Here is a 17,491-nt window from a genome sequence, read left to right as displayed (position 1 = left end):
CCACTGGTTGCACATGACGTCAGAGAGATGGTTAAATATTATCTCAGCTAGGGTAGGAGTGGATAAACATCCCGCTGCAGTATATACAGCCCGAGTCAATCCTTGTGTGTGTGAGTGAGACTAACAAGTTAGTTACTTCTTCCATTAAAGGCCTGGTTGAAGAGCCAAGCTTTCACCTGCTTCCTGAAGTAGAGATAGTCTTGTGTTAAGCGGAGCCTTTCAGGCAGTGCATTCCAGAGTGTAAGCACGATCCCTGCACTTAAGCGCTATTCTATAAACCACGCCTAACTTTAGGCGCACTTTATAGAATATCACTACATGCTTTTTTTTGTGCCAATTTTTTAAGCGCCACTTATAGAATTTCCCCCTAAGCTTTAATTCTATAATGGCATCTGAGCACTTAGATTCCGTTACGGAACACCGGCGTAAATCGACTTCTATACGCCTCATCTCGGATGATGTGTGTCTGAATGCGGCATCTTAGTGGGTAATTTACAGTATTCTGTAAGTACTGCGGGTAAAGTGGGACCCGGCCCACGCCCATGTGTGCGTCCCCTTTTCATTTTCAGCTAAGTCTAAAAAAATAAACGTGCGTTCCCGATTCAGAAGGGGAAAAAAGACGGAGGTTGGGATTCACACCTGCTACCCAGAATACCTCGGTTTCACAGGTGCTGTTACTGAGCAGCGCTCCACTGGAGAAATGAGGGGAGATCGCCCTCTTAATGCTCCAGTGGTTAATCACCCCCTTCCCCACTCCCCGAAAGCAAAACCGCCGAGGGATACTGGGATCTGCGACAGCCTCAGCAGAAATAAATGTTTATGTTCCTAGAATGGCTGACATAAATCTTTATGTTCCCTCATATAAATGGTTATGTTACTATTTCATAAATGTTTATGTACTGATGATACCACATTCATATTTGAGACATTTATGATTCTAAAATGGATACTCCCTGCCACACATAATCAGCGCATAAACATCCATTTCACCGTGTGTTTTAGGATAAACTCTATGTCGGCAGATCCTGTTCTAAAGAGTAGTGGAACCTGACATGTCCCAACTTGGACGTCTTAACCCTGATTTGTGCTTCCTTTCGAAAATGCCGCTCGTGCTGAATAATTACTACGGGTCTGATATTCAGCCAGCATTGATCCAGGTTTTCCTGACCGCCACTGGCGTTAAGCTCAGGAATCCAATGCTTGGCCACGTCTGGGCTCTGGCATCGAATTTCTGGATACAGGGAGCCACTAAAACATAGCCTGTTAATTGTGACATTTAGCACTTAATCAAGTATGAAGAATCACAAAAAGGGCTACATTTTATGTGGTTATCACAGTGGCGTAGCTACGTGGGGCCACGGGGGCCTGGGCCCCCCAAAATTTCCTTTAGGCCCCTGGTTTTGCTGGCGGGGGTCCCCAACCCCCACCAGCTGAAGTGTCGTCCAGCACCGATCTCTGGCGTCACCGCATTGCCTGCCCTGCTCTGCTTTCTCTCACATCCTGCATGCTCAGTTTCACTAAAAGCAGCATGCCAGACATGAGGGGGACACAGAGCAGGGCAGGCAATGCAGCGGCGCCGGAGACTGGCGGGGGGTTGGGGAACCCCACCAGCCAAGGTATTTGCTGCGGCAGTGGGTGGGAAGCGGCAGGGCAGCGGGGGAGAGTGGCAGGTTGGCAGGGGGGGTGAGTGGCAAACCAAAATGTGCCCCCCTACCTCGGGCTTTGGCCCCCTCCCACCGGGAGGTCTGGCTACGCCCCTGGGTTATCATAACCAGTTAAGGCCCCCTTTTACCGCAGTGGGTTAAAGGCTGGTCATTGTTTAGGAAAAGAAATGGCTGAGCGGCCATTTGGAGGGGGGGGGGGTACTTACTGCCACCTATTGAGGTGGCAGTAAGGGCTCCCGTACTAACCCGGTGGTAACCAAACAGCACATGGCATTTGCCCAATTACCGACAGGTAAGCACCGGCGCTATAAAAATAGAAAATATTTTTGTAATGCCGGAAATGGTACTTGCTGGGGGTGAGAACTAGTTCCGGACTGGCCCATGGCAAGCCTGTTGCCACATGCCAACCCTTTAGTAAAAGGGGCCCTAAGTGCTGACTATCAGCTTTTAACCAGTTATGTCTCAACTCCACCCCCCAGGGCACCAACAAAATAGTCAATTTCAGCTTGAGCACTAACTGAGCACTTTCAGCAGCTCTATCCATTTAAGTACTAGACCAGGGCTGTCAAGGGACATAGCTGAGCCCAGGGCAGAACTGACCCCCCCCCCCCCACCACCACCACCACCACCACCACCAGGGGCGCCGCTGCCAGGTCGCCCTCCACACTCAGGCCCGGCCACTCCCACTCCTTATCTTCCTGTGTCTGCTCCTCCCTCAGTCTGTTGCCTTCTGGTCCTGTGCGCTGGGACCCAGGTTATCAAGTTAACGCAATCACCCAGGTTCCAGCACACAGGAGCAGGAGAAAGACAGACCTGGAAGCAGGCAGGCAGGAAGAAGGTTCTGCTCCCTCAAAACCTTGCCAGCGCCGGGCCCCCTCTTGGAAGCCGGGCCCAGGGAATCTTGCCCCCATCCCCCCTCTCTCGGCAGTTCTGTACCGGACAGGCAATTTAAAGGATCAGTTTCCTCTCCTGGCCGTTTAAATCATTTTGAATATCGAGCCCTAAAAGTCTGACAAAAAGAAAGAGTAAAGGATTTGAAAGAAGCACGACAAAATGTTTGCACTTATTATTGAATCGGGACCACTGCAGCCGCCCTTCTGGAGACATACAGGAAGGGCAATGCCAGGTACAGCAGTGCAGGCAAACAATGAAGGGCAGATTAGAAATAGCTGCAGGTGTGCATTCATTTGAAATTTCATTTCTTTCCTGTGTTGGTGTCACACTTATTGCTTCTATAGGGACCTAGTAGCGCTATAGAAATGATATGTAGCAGTAATCGTGCATCTATAGTGCACACAACTGTGTAAACAGTACACACGATTAGCGAAATTGCGCTGAAATGAAAATTAAATGAAATAACTACAAGAAAACAAAACGGGAAAACTCACAAACAAAGCAAGCTAAACAAAATGAAAGTTTCCTTTGCCTTCACACCCCTAGAAATACCCGGTATATGGCAGGGCTCAACAATTACATTTAACTTTCCAGGCACTGCGCCGTGTCACATCGTAAACGCCACTGAAGCCAAACGAATTGCTCAGAGAGAAACAAGAACACGCAGAAGGCAAAGATGCAGAGTGACAGATTATTCCTTCAAAATAAAATCACAGGCCACTGCCAGAACGATTAGAAGTCCCAGAGCAAATTAAACCACAAATTAAACTCATCCGTGATAAACCACGTTGAGAAAAGCCAATCATAAAACAACATTTAATACAAACCAAATTAGAGGTAAAACACTCTGTACAGCTGCTTCTAGTGGCCAGTGCCCTCGATGCCTATTCAGGCAGCCAAACCAAATCCTACATGCTGGTTCCTCTAAAAGATCCTGTCATTGTACAAGGGATTGTCCAGTGCCTGCTTGGTGAAGGGGGTCAATATTCAGTAGGCGGTGATCAGCGTTTTGCTAACCGTCGCTGGTGCTAAACCCGGAAATTGAATGCTAGGCAATGTCTGGGCACCAGAATTGAATTTCTGGGTTTGTGGAGCCAATTAACAGCCCGACAATCAATTCCCCGCGATTCCGAAAGAGCGCCCTAAAAATAATGCCGGAACAGTGCGGGGAATTAACTCCCCAATGATCAACACTAATAACATGCAAATTTGAGCGCGTTATTAGCGTTGATCATCCGGAGAAAGTGCAGGAGGATAATGCCTGAGAATGTGGGTGGCAGGGCCGCCGAGAGACTAGGCCAGGCCCGGGGCAAGGCTGGGGCAAGGCCGGGCCCACTGCCGCCCCACATCGCTCCCCCTGCCGCTGCCACCCCCCGTCACTCCCGCCGCCGCTGCAGTCCGTGGTCTCACCTGCCTGCCTCCACGGCTCCGGGCCCCCTTCATTCAAAGTGGCAGTCGCAGATCGCGTCTCTTCTGGCCTTCCCTCCCTGTGTCCCGCCCTCGTCTGATGTAACTTCTGGTTTCCGCGAGGGCGAGACACAGGGAGGGAAGGCCAGAAGAGAGGCGATCTGCGACTGCTGCTTTGAATGAAGGGGGCCCGGAGCCGTGGAGGCAGGCAGGTGAGACCGGGGACTGCAGCGCTGGCGGCCTGAGCCCGGTGCCGGACCCCCTTGGAAGCCCGGGCCCGGGGAATTTTGCCCCCCCCCCCGCCCCCTCTCGGCAGCCCTGGTGGGTGGGGACTGCTAGACCACCAGGGTGGGTAGGGGGTGGGTTTGGCAGCCCACTTGCACCACCAGGGGGGATTTTGCTTTGGGCGTGGGAGGGGTAGGGGGGGCTGGAGATCCACCTGACCTCCACCCCCTGCGTCGATGGTGGGGGTCCAGGGGTTCAATGACTGACAGACTCTGATGGGAGGGTGTGGGGGGGTGGGAACAGAGCCTTAATCCTAATGCCAGCTGTAAGCTGGCATAAGGTTAAGGCACTATTCCATCCCTATGATCAGAGCACTGTGCTCTGATCACAAGGGCGGAATACTTCAGAGGTCGTTTAAATTTAATTTAAATGAGCTCTATGGTGTTCCTGCACTCTTGCGCCGGACGCCCTTTGATCATGGGCGCTGCGTAAATACAGGCGCTAGTCTAGCGCTAGTGGCCTCTACCACCCGCATTTACTTTTGATCATCTAGTCCTCAGTGCAATATTCAGTATTTAAGGACTAACTTTTATGCGGTTCTACTTATGCTGTTAACCTGGTCAGTTAAATGTTGAATCCTCTCCTCCCCCTCCTCCCCCCGGAACACCCCCAAAACAGCCAGTTTTGAGTTTGGCGCTAACTGGTTATTTTCAATGGGATTAATCCATTAGGTGTCACTGAATATTAGCAGTTCACCCCGAACAGGCGATTCAATCCTGCTGAATGTCGACCTCCAGATTCCTTACAGACCCTTTTGCTGCGGTGCGTAAAAGTGTTAATGCAAAAAATTTGTATATGTTAACTGCTTCCGCTCAAGCATGCCAGCTGTTAGCGCAGTATCCTGCTAGCTAGTGCATTCAAATTCACTTATTACCTGTATGCTGTTATAGGGGGCGGGAACCAGGTAGAAAATGAGCGGAGACTGTATATTATTGTTAGCGTATAGTACTTACTACACACTGTCACTTTTCCTGTTAGTTAAGTGCCTCCACACTATTTGCAAAGAAGCTTAGACCTGACAATGAAGTTTTCAATGCGGTAATTGCAGAGGACATGCTGGACATGCCCCCAACAACTGAAAAACAACTTTTGCCCAGAACATTCTAATTTTTGCTGTTAAGGTGCATTAAGGGCTAAAAAGCAACGTCGATAAACTATGCCTAAAGTTACAAGTAGGTCATAGAATATGCTCACCAGGGGCGTAGCCAGACTTCGTCGGGAGGGGGGTCCAGAGCCCGAGGTGAGGAGGCACATTTTAGCCCCTCCCCGATACCATTGACCCCCCCCGCCGCTACCGCCGCCACCACCAACTTTGACCCCCCCCATGCCAACGACCCCCTCGACCCCCCCTCCCGCCACCGACCCTCTCGACCCCCCTTCCCGTCGCCAACCCGCCGTCGCCGTCTGCTACCTTTGCTGGCGGGGGACCCCAACCCCCGCCAGCCGAGGTCCTCTTCTTCCTTCGTTCTTTCTGAGTGCAGGACATCAGACTCAGAAACAGAACAAAGGAAGAAGAGGACCTCGGCTGGCGGGGGTTGGGGTCCCCCGCCAGCAAAGGTAGCAGACGGCGACGGCGGGTTGACGGCGGGTTGGCGGTGGGAGGGGGGTCGAGAGGGTTGTCGGCAGGGGGTCCAGGGCCAAATCTACGGGGGCCCAGGCCCCCGTGGCCCCACATAGCTAGCTACGCCCCTGATGCTCACACGTCGTTCTTGCGACTAAAATTTAGGCACACCCATTTAGGACACCTAAAACCAGACCTAAGTACCTGCGCCTAAGTTAGACGCAGGTCAGTTGTATTCCATAATAGTGCGTATAGCTTTTTTAAATGCCCACAACCCACCCATTCCATGTCCCCTTTTCAATTGCACGTATGAGAACCTCGCAAACCGCGTTATAGAATACACCTGGAACATCTTGTGCTTAAAGTCTTATTAAAACCAATTAGTGCCGCTAATTGGTTGTTAAGTACCAATTATCGGCACTGATTGGCTTGCTAATCAATTAAGTTATGCGTGAAATATGGCCATGTGGCCAAATTAGCACGCATAGCTTAAGACGCCAAATTTAGAATTTAGGAATAAGTGTGCATGAACTTAGCACACTTTACTGTGCCCCAAGTTCCATCCACTGGAGGGGGGAGGGGATGTAGATGGGGGGGGGGGGGGGTTGTCTACTTGAAATATAAAACATGGAAGTTTGTGTAGTGAGTATCTTTCTTCCGGATTATCTTGACGCTGTAGAGTTATCTTCTGTACCTGTGAGTTATGATTGTACATTTCACTTGTTGGTTGTTGTATTTTTCAGTGTTGGGATTTTCAATAAACAACTTCTATAAATAAAAAACTTAGCACACTTTAGTAAAAGACCCCCTTACTTTCCCTGCCAGTCTCTTCCCATTCTTTTGATTACAGCACCATAAGCTTTTATTCACAACTACCTGGAAAGGTTCTCCCAGTGTGTGTATCCCGTTCCACCTTCAGCCCAGCCATCAGAGTAGCAGTCTTTGTGCAAGGGGCCCTGGCTAACATGGAGCTCTGAGTCTGTCCCCTAGGTGTCGCTGTTTAGCAACAGCCAGGAATAAACTGTACCCCATATTACAAATGCACGGATCTGCAGCAACATTCAGAACTGAAAGTCTTCCCAGGGGGTGCCGACATTTGTCTAACACAAAATTGGCAAAGGAAAAAGATAAACAGAGATGAAAAATAAACAGACTGAAGTCTGATGGAGGAATGTAAACCAGTATGTCTAAGCCAAATTGCTCTCGACTCTCATTTTTGCAATTTATTTATTTATGTGCCTGCGCACAGCATCAGTGAAATCCACCTCAGGTGGCAAATGACACATTTAAATGCAATATTATTAAATGTGCAAGTGAAAACTTTTATTTTGTACCATTATTTCACAGCGTTTCAGATGTTTGTCATATATCGTTTGTATTTTTCTCCTGTACTAAATTGCTTTCAGTTTGTTTTTAGCTTGCATTATTTTTTTCGGTCTCGTGCATTCGACTTCATCGTGTGCAAACAGGAAAACTGTAATGAGTGATAAGATGAAATAGAGGGGCATAATTGAACGAAAACGCCTATCTCCATGGGCGTTAATCTCCAAGAACGGGTCCGTGAAGGGGCGGACCGAACCGTATTTTGGGAAAAAATAGACGCCCATGTTTTATTCAACGATGTGTGAGCTGGGCGTTTTTGTTTTTCAGCGATAATGGAAAATGAAAGCGCCCAGCTCAAAAACGAATACATCCAAGGCATTTGTTCGTGGGAGGGGCCAGGATTCATAGTGCACTGGTCCCCCTCACATGCCAGGACACCAACCGGGCACCCTAGGGGGCACTTTTACAAAAACAAAAAAAAAGGTAAAAGAGCTCCCAGGTGCATAGCACCCTTCCCTTGTGTGTTGAGCCCCCCAAATCCCCCTCAAACCCACTGCCCACAAGTCTACACCATTACTATAGCCCTAAGGGGTGAAGGGGGCACCTACATGTGGGTACAGTGGGTTTGGGGGGGTTGGACGACTAATAAGCATTAAGCAGCACAATTGTAACAGGTAGGGGGGGATGGGCCTGGGTCCACCTGCCTGAAGTCAACTGCACCCCCTAACAACTCCTCCAGTGACCTGCATACTGCTGCCAGGGAGCTGGGTATGACATTTGAGGGTGAAAATAAAAAGTTGAGAAACTTCATTTTTTGTGGTGGGAGGGGGTTAGTTACCACTGGGGGAGTCAGGGGAGGTCATCCCCGATTCCCTCCAGTGGTCATCTGGTCATTTATGGCACTTTTTGGGGCCTTATTCGTGAAAAAACAGGGTCCAGGAAAAGTGTCCTAAATTCTAGCTAAAAACGCATACTTTTTTCCCATTATCGGTGAAATGCGCCCATCTCTGTTCGTCAGATAACCACGCCCCAGTTCCGCCTTCGCCACACCTCTGACACGCCCCCATCAACTTTGTCCGCATCCGCGACGGATTGCAGTTGAAAACGTCCAAAAATCGGCTTTCGATTATACCGCTTTATTCGTTTTTGTGAGATAAACGTCCATCTCCCGATTTAGGTCGGAACTTGGGCGTTTTTCTCATTCGATTATAAGCAGGATAGTGTCCTGCTAATATGACACAAACATCAAAAAGCAATATGTTGCTAACTTTCTGCCATTTTGGGTGGAAAAGATCAAAAGTTTGGTAAAATAGTAAATGTCAGCAGGTAAGACTTACACAGTGAATCCAGGGCAGCCTCTGAGGGGGGGGGGGGGGCCTGGAGCCCAGGTCTCTCTCTCTCCTGCTCCTGACAGGACGCAGGAGATCATGTCCCGAAAGGAGCAGGCGAGGGAAGACCCCGGCGCCAGGCCCCCTTGGAGGCTGGGGAGGACCTGGAGGAACAGACACGGCAGACTGCTCTTCTTGACAGTCTGCCGCATTGCCTTCCCCTGTGGCTGCTTTTCCCCTCAGACTTGAGAGAAAAACCAGCAGCAGGGGACGGCCACGCAGCAGAAGGAAGAAGAGCAGCATGGGAGGACTGCTGGCGGGGCCTTGGCATCCCCGCCAGCCAAGGTACCCGGGGGGGGGGGGGGGGCAGCAGCAGCGATCAGGGAATAAGGCGGCGGATCCTGGGAGGGGGGCCCGGTGGCGGCAACGATCCTGGGGGGCCCGGCGGCGATGATGCTGTGTGTGGGGGGGGGGGGGGGGAGCCGGCGGCTGCCTTGCCCTGGGCCCGGCTCAGTCTCTCAGTGGCCCTGAGTCCATCCAATCTGTCCATCAATATAACTAATTCCGTTAATGTTTTCATGTTGTTTTAAAGAGACCATCCAGCTTATAATCGAACGAGAAAAACGCCCAAGTTCCGACCTAAATCGGGAGATGGACGTTTATCTCACAAAAACGAATAAAGCGGTATAATCGAAAGCCGATTTTTGGGCGTTTTCAACTGCAATCCGTCGCGGATGCGGACAAAGTTTATGGGGGCGTGTCAGAGGTGTGGCGAAGGCGGAACTGGGGCGTGGTTATCTGCCGAACAAAGATGGGCGCATTTCACCAATAATGGGAAAAAAGTATGCGTTTTTACCTAGAATTTAGGACACTTTTCCTGGACCCTGTTTTTTCACGAATAAGGCCCCAAAAAGTGCCCTAAATGACCAGATGACCACTGGAGGGAATCGGGGATGACCTCCCCTGACTCCCCCAGTGGTCACTAACCCCCTCCCACCACAAACAAATGATGTTTCACACATTTTCATTTTCACCCTCAAATGTCATACCCAGCTCCCTGGCAGCAGTATGCAGGTCACTGGAGGAGTTGTTAGGGGGTGCAGTGGACTTCAGGCAGGTGGACCCAGGCCCATCCCCCCCCTACCTGTTACAATTGTGCTGCTTAATGCTTATTAGTCGTCCAACCCCCCCAAACCCACTGTACCCACATGTAGGTGCCCCCCTTCACCTCTTAGGGCTATAGTAATGGTGTAGACTTGTGGGCAGTGGGTTTTGAGGGGGATTTGGGGGGCTCAACACACAAGGGAAGGGTGCTATGCACCTGGGAGCTCTTTTACCTTTTTTTTTGTTTTTGTAAAAGTGCCCCCTAGGGTGCCCGGTTGGTGTCCTGGCATGTGAGGGGGACCAGTGCACTATGAATCCTGGCCCCTCCCACGAACAAATGCCTTGGATGTATTCGTTTTTGAGCTGGGCGCTTTCATTTTCCATTATCGCTGAAAAACAAAAACGCCCAGCTCACACATCGTTGAATAAAACATGGGCGTCTATTTTTTCCCAAAATACGGTTCGGTCCGCCCCTTCACGGACCCGTTCTTGGAGATTAACGCCCATGGAGATAGGCGTTTTCGTTCAATTATGCCCCTCCATATATCCTAGTTTTAGTCCTGATGGATGTTTCTGACAATCATAGTGGGCAAGATCCAGCACGCCGTGTCTCAGAGAAGCAGCACAGTTAATCTCACAGCTCATACAGTCATTTTCAAACCAAATGCAAGAACTTTCTTTCTTTACATTGAAATTCCATTTTCTAGATGTGACAGAGGGCTCATCAAACAATCACGACTGCAACCCTTAGAATCAAATCCTCTCTTCTCAGTAAGTTTTAAGAAAAAAAAAACTGCAATTAAATTCCAAACCAGCTTACAGAATAAGTTTTAAAAATTAGGAATTCTTAAGAAAGAATTTTTAATGACCCAAGAATAATACTCGGTACATAGAGGCTGTGAGGGAGTCTATTGGGTGCTACCTGGGGTTACCATATGGCTCCAGAAAAAGGAGGACAGATTGAGCCAGTCTGGATTTTACTTCCATTGCTTTCAGTGGAAGCAAACCCCGGACTGGATCCTCCTTTTTCTGGAGCCATATGGTAACCCTAGTGCTACCACTCTACCTGTTGGTTATTCCCTCACAGTGCCAGGGCTGCTTAAGATCTATAGCCCCTCCTAAGGGGAAAGTGACACGGGAGGGGTGGAGCCTAAGAGAGCAGCTAGAAAGCATAAATCTCAAGGCACAGCCAGGCCAGGGAGCCCAGAGGGAAGGAGCGAAGGCCTACTGCCTACACCTTCACCGCATACCAGGTAGGCCGAGTTTAACTTGGATCTTGTAGCTTTGCGTACTGGATCTAGCCAGAGCCAAGAGGAAGTATTGCTTTACCAAGAGACTGTCGTGCATGCAGTGCTCCTGCAGGAGAAGGCCGCGGAGGACATTCGTCTGTTCAAAGACTAGTTTTGCACTGGATTTCTCCTTCCCCTGTGAACTCAACAGGACTCTCTTTCCCAACACCTTTAATAAATGTTAATTTTGCTCGCTCTAAGCTGCTGCCTGGTGTCACTTTATCCGGGCCCCGAGCCTACCTCGTTCACAGTATTACAGGGGTTGATATTCAGTGGCTCCTGTCTGGTTAACTCATGCTGACTGTTTTCGGCTCAGATATGCAGAAGCATTTAACCAGCTAGGCTAAATATCTGCTCAGATTGCCCTGACAGTATTCCAGTTAATAAAGAAAATCTACACCAAAAAGGTAAATATTCAACACGTGAATTAACTCTGAAAAGGGAACCATTTGACCTGCACACACCAAAAAAACGTGGAGAAAAAAAGACCTCACTCAGCATTACTACTCGGCATTGAGCACAGCACATCATCACATCAGAAAAATACTCCACTTACTACAGCATGCGCCAATCTCTTCAATTCCCAAACAGAGTAAAACCCACAGGTAAGAAAAGAAATCACAGTCACTGTAACCCCAAACAGATGAATAATTCACATCCACTTATCTCACGCTGTCTTCATACTGCATATCTGCAACCAGTGGGTCCCCAATAACCCAAAGAAGACAGCCAGGAGATATTCAGTTAGTGGCAATTTTCAGTTTACTAACCAAGTAACTGCCCACGTAAAGTTGGAACAGCAAAAGGATGCCCTGTCTTTACGTGGGTAGATATCTAGGTGCCAGACTGAATATCACCTGTGCCTGAATGTGTCGGCAGTTGCCCGACCTTGAAATATTCAGCGCTGGTATCAGCCATGGGCAGAATATCACCTAGGTAGTTTTCATTCTAAACAAAATAGGAGATCCACAAATATTTGGCTAGAACAAAAGAAATTCTACAACTAAAACCAGTAGAACACAGTTAAGAAAACACGGGGGTCGATAGTCAAAGCGATTTAGTCAGCCAGAAATGTCTCCTGGCAGGTTATATCGCCTGTTCGGGACTAATCGGTCATTTTCAATGCCATTTAACCAGTTAGTGGCCCTGAAAATGTCCAGTTAGCGCCCTACTCAAAACCGACTATTTTAGTGGCATTCCAGGGGCGGAGTCGGCACTTGGCCAGTTAAGCGCCAACATTCAGCACTTAACCAGCCAAGGTAACCATATAAACAGAACCTACATAAAAATCAATCCTAACCCATAACCGGTTAAGTGTTGAATATTGCATTTAATGGCTATGTGTTAGCTACCGGAAATTCAATGCCACAGACTGGACATGGTCCGGTACTGAATTTCTGGGCACATCACTGAGCACCGCTGGCTTAATATCAACCCCCATGAAATCTAATATTAATAAGTTTCTAAATTGTAGATTGTGAGGTCCCTGGGACACAATTGCTACCTCCCCACTATCTCTCATCACATGTTCCTTGTATATCATAGCCAGTACCAGGAATTCAGACCCAACCCTGAATGAGTAAAACAGTACTATTAATTCTGTGTTCTGATATCACTGTACAGCAGAGATCATCTAATCTAGCCTTAGGTCCTTATGTCTTCCCTAGAAGAGCATCTAAACCTAGATGTAAATGTTAATATTCTATTTTTTAACTCTTAACATCTACACATGCTTCTAGACACTTATTTTCTCCCGTCGATACAGTACCTTTGTCCTAATCTGGCTTTTCTGGTCAACAAATTTAAAATGAGATAAATATTTTATCTACCTCTACTCTTGATGATATGCACAATCAGTTATGCTCTATAAATCTGAATAATGCAGCATAATTATGCAAGGAGGTTACATGAAAAGAAAATGATGCTACGTTACAAAACTGGCTCTTTGCTACTGTTAACAATGGCAGAACCATCAAGACATCAGCTTCCGACATTTTGACTTCAAGTTAATACAATCCAAGATAATGGAAGGAAAAGAAAACAGAAAGGAATGTTTAAATAATAGGCAATACCATTCTATATTGAAGTTCTTGAACCTATTTTCTCTAAGAAGCAACAGAACGACAATGAAGATTGCCCTTACCGAACTGTAGATGTATCCTTCACCATTCATAGATACGTACAATCCTGCTTTCACGCCCTGGATTGCTACCACACGGAGACCCACAGGGATTAGATTGAAGAGGGCTGTGGAAACAAAAGGTGATGTGTCATTTAGTGATGTTTCTTAATAGAAGGCAGCTGTGACTGTTACGACTGCTTCTTTAGCATAGGTCAGCCAACCTTTTGGGGCCGAATACTTGAAAGACGACAACATGACAATACCAACACACTGCTAGACTCATAGGACTTGCCTTGAGCTTGCAGTTGAAAACTTCAACTAATATATTTAAAATGCAAATCCAGCTGTTTGTGGTGCCAACATCTGGAAGTGCTTCATGAGTTTAACTCTATAACATGACGCCCACTGTAGACACTGGCTGTGCCACCTATGTATAGCCTAGTCTATAGAGAAAAATAGGTGGCCAGTTTTCTTTCTAGAATATTGGCCATTTATGTGCTTTCCTACTGCCTAAAACTAGACAGTTCCTTCTAGTTCCAATTAGCCCCCATGTACCCATGGCTGGTGCTTCCATTAGACAAACTAGGCAGTCACCTAGAGTGCCAAGATCCCAGAGGCAATGCTGAGGCAAATGGATCTACCAGCTGGTACTTGATGATTTCTCCCTTTCCTCCTTCCCCAAGTGGCAGCCACATCCTTACAGCAGCTCTTCATCAGTGCCCATATGGCTGGCAGGAGAAATCGCAGTTGACAAAGCACCAGTCTCCTCTGCTGCTTGGGGCCAGGCTTGTTCTATGAGCTGTAAGTTCCAATAATGTTGCGGCTCATACCGTAAGACTGGCTCACACAGTAAAGGCAAATGCTAAGAAGAACTGTCTCTCCTACTGGCCATGGGGGCAACCAGTGAAGGGATAAGGTTAAGATACAGATTCAAGGCAGTGGGTGGAGTAGAGACGTTCAAATAATGGAAATGAGGAGGAGACATGGCAGAAAAAAAGAGACCTTCATGGGGAGTCATGGAGACCTAAATAAGATGGGAGAGAATGGAAAAGAACATGGAAAATGAGACCTACATGGAGGCAGAGAACTATGTAAGACGGTGGAATTGGAGAAAGGACAGGGAGACTTACATCACATGGAGTAGGTAGAAAAAGACCCTACGCAGGGTGGGGAAACAGAGAGAAAAATGCCTTTGTGGGGTAGTAAAGGAACAGAGAATGGAAGATCTATATGGATGGAGGGCAGAGTGATCAAGAAAATTACTTGTTTGTTTGACTTGATCTACTGCCCTTCTGATAGAAAACCAACCAGAGCAGTATACAGTTAAAGGTGGTAGAAATGCAGTGGGGGAGACCTACACGGAGTGGTGGGGGACAGGGAGAGTGAGACTGTAGCTGAGAGGTTGTGGATAGCATAAAATTAGGGGCTAAGGACAAGGCGAGGGGACTCAGAATGGGAGCATAGACCCATACGTAATGCCATACTGGGAAAAGACCAAAGGCCCACCAAGCCCAGCATCCTGGCAGAATGGACTAGAGTTAGGGGAGAGAGTGAGCAACAGGGAATTTGCTGTTGATGGGATGGAAAGCAGACAGGGGTAAGGAGAGTGGAAATGGGAGACTACAGTGAGTGGAAGACACAAAGGAGAAAATGGTAGACTAAGGAAGGATGAATAAGAAATCAGATAGATCAAAATTAGAGATGTACAAGAGAAAATGAATCAAACAGGAGAGAAAAGAAGAGAAAATGAAAAAGAGAATCAGAAAAAGAGAGCAAGGAAGTAATGAAAGTTAATCATTATGATTAGAAAAATAAAATGCCCAGACAACAAAAATCTTAAAAAATATATTCCATTTCAAATTTATTGATTGGAATATGTTAGCTTTGAGAATGTACATCTCCGATAAGACATAAGCATCACCACACTGGGACAGACCAAAGGTCCATCTAGCCCAGCACCCTGTCTCCGACACTGACCAATCCAGGTCACAATCACCCGACAAGATCCAAGGAGCAAAGCATTTTGTACTGCTTGTCCCAGGAATAGCGGATTTTTCCCTACGTCCATTTAATAACATTCTATGGCCTTTTCCTTCAGGAAGCCATCCAAACCTTTCTTAAACTCTGCTAAGCTAACCGCCTTAACCACATTCTCCGGCAACGAATTCCAGAGTCGATGTGTTTTCATTTTGCACAATGAAAAGTAAATGCATTTCTGTCTCTCCATTTTTGCACTGACTTCTTAGGATTTCTATTCCTAATGTGTGATAGGGATGAGCAGCCCGAAAATTGTCATTTTCTGTGGTTTCCTGTGTTGTTTATGGGAATGTTCAGTTTTATTCAATCACTTCCTCGTTGGTCCATTTTTATTAATAAAATGATTGCCCTTAAGTGCTATAAAGATTTTATCTCTTTATCTATCACAAATGTATTTCCATATATATAAAAAATGACATCTTACATTTATATATCAGGAGACAACTGCCTAACATGCTAAATCGATTTATTGTCCTTAACCTATAAATTAACATGTGTTAATTAGTGCACTTAAAAAAAAAGTTCTAATGCAAGTTAAAAGTGTTTATAATGAGTGTATGAAACGAACTAATGGCCTCTTTTATTAAACCGCACTAGCAATTGTCATACAGGAATCACTAGAGCAGTTTGGTAAACGAGATCCTAGGAGTGGCCTAGTGGTTAGGGTGGTGGACTTTGGTCCTGGGGAACTGAGGAACTGAGTTGGATTCCCACTTCAGGCACAGGCAGCTCCTTGTGACTCTGGGCAAGTCACTTAACCCTCCATTGCCCCATGTAAGCCGCATTGAGTCTGCCATGAGTGGGAAAGCGCGGGGTACAAATGTAACAAAAATAAAATAGATACTATTGGAGATCTACATGGAATGTTGCTATTCCAATAGCAACATTCCATGTAGAAGGCTGCGCAGGCTTCTGTTTCTGTGAGTCTGACACTCAGAAGCAGAAGCCTGTGCGGCCACATTGGTGATCTGCAAGGGCCGACTTCTACATGGAATGTTGCTAGTGGAATAGCAACATTCAATGTAGAATCTCAAATAGTAGCAACCGTGGAGGAGTGGCCTAGTGGTTAGGGTGGTGGACTTTGGTCCTGGGGAACTGAGGAACTGAGTTGGATTCCAACTTCAGGCACAGGCAGCTCCTTGTGACTCTAGGCAAGTCACATAACCCTCCATTGCCCCATGTAAGCCGCATTGAGCTTGCCATGAGTGGGAAAATGCGGGGTACAAATGTAACAAAAATAAATAAAAAATAAAATTGGAAATACAAGACCAAACAAACCAACTACGCTGGAGGCATAATTAGACCAGGGAAGAAACAATTTGCACAACACTGATTTTTCTAATCTGTAGAAACAGCAGATACAGAGTATGGGCAAGCATCAAACAGAAAAGATAGTTGGTTTCCTTTTAAAAATTAGTGAAAGATCCATGGGTGTAGACCTACCTTCATCCTACCTGCTTTGCTGCATTCTGGGCTACTGAGAATTACCATCTCTGGTTCACTGGAAAAGGAATTTCTATGCAAACATCACAGGCAACCGCTAAATAAAGATGGGCTGTCAGAAGGGGCAGGCGCAGGGAGAGGGGTCCCAAGGGGGGGACTTGAATCACAGGGAGCTGTCATTACCAAACCTGTCATTGGCAAATGAAACCCTGCCCATTTTCATTTGCCAAGGATAGGAAATGACAGCCCATCCCTACTGCTAAGCAGAATTAATATACTGCAGTTATATTCTGGGAGGTTTCATGCCATTGAAGCTAACCAGCATGGATCAAAAGCTGAACATTTTGAATTTCATAGTATTTTCTTCATACTATGGTCAGCATTCATGGAACAGCTGGATGCTAATATATAAGGCTTCTGATTTTCTATCAGAACTGGAACTCTGCTAAAAGCTCCCTGCAGGGGAACTAGAATTTTCCAGTTATAACCAAGAAATGTATTAAGTTATGTCCAATAAAAAAGGTATCATCTTATTTTCTTTTCCATGTTTTATTTTGTTTGATTTCTATTGATAACCAGTTATAACCAAAAATCTTTCTAAGTTGTCCTTGCTGATACAATCCAATGACATCACCTGGCTGCTGCCTTTGTGACATCATCTGGCTGCTGCCTTTGTGACATCATCAGTATCGCAGCCAAGAAATTGGAAAAGATGGCGACACTGTCACTGAATGTCTAGCTTGGGTAGAGAAAGAGGCCACAGTTGCAGTTCATTCTAATAAGCCAAACCCCCCAGGGGGCAGCTGAGGTGCAAAGAAGATTAGGGGGGCAGATGATCCAGCACTATTCTGAATAGCGCCATAAAAATAGCATCGGAATAGCACAGAAGAACAACACCCCAGTGGCGTAGCCACAGGTGGGCCTGGGTGGACCAGGGCCCACCCATTTAGGGCCAGTGGCGTAGCCAGAAGTCAATTTTTGGGTGGGCCAACAGGTTGGATGGGTGGGCACTAGACAGTGGTGTGCTGGTAAAT

At 47.1% G+C, this 17,491-nt stretch overlaps 1 protein-coding gene across 2 annotated transcripts in view; it reads right to left on the bottom strand.

The window, feature by feature from the left end:
* The window catches only part of FGF12 (fibroblast growth factor 12), a 337,284-nt gene that overhangs the window by 154,185 nt on the left and 165,608 nt on the right, over positions 1-17,491 (bottom strand). For both annotated transcript variants that reach the window (XM_030216937.1, XM_030216936.1), the window contains exon 3: positions 12,999-13,102. In XM_030216937.1, coding sequence (XP_030072797.1) covers positions 12,999-13,102 — 104 coding nt within the window. The remainder of the gene's footprint in view (positions 1-12,998; positions 13,103-17,491) is intronic.

The sequence above is a fragment of the Microcaecilia unicolor genome, chromosome 10 (genome assembly GCF_901765095.1).
Source record: "Microcaecilia unicolor chromosome 10, aMicUni1.1, whole genome shotgun sequence".
NCBI classification, from domain to species: domain Eukaryota; kingdom Metazoa; phylum Chordata; class Amphibia; order Gymnophiona; family Siphonopidae; genus Microcaecilia; species Microcaecilia unicolor.
Note: the sequence above shows the minus strand (reverse complement) of the source record. Positions and strands in the feature narration are given on the sequence as shown.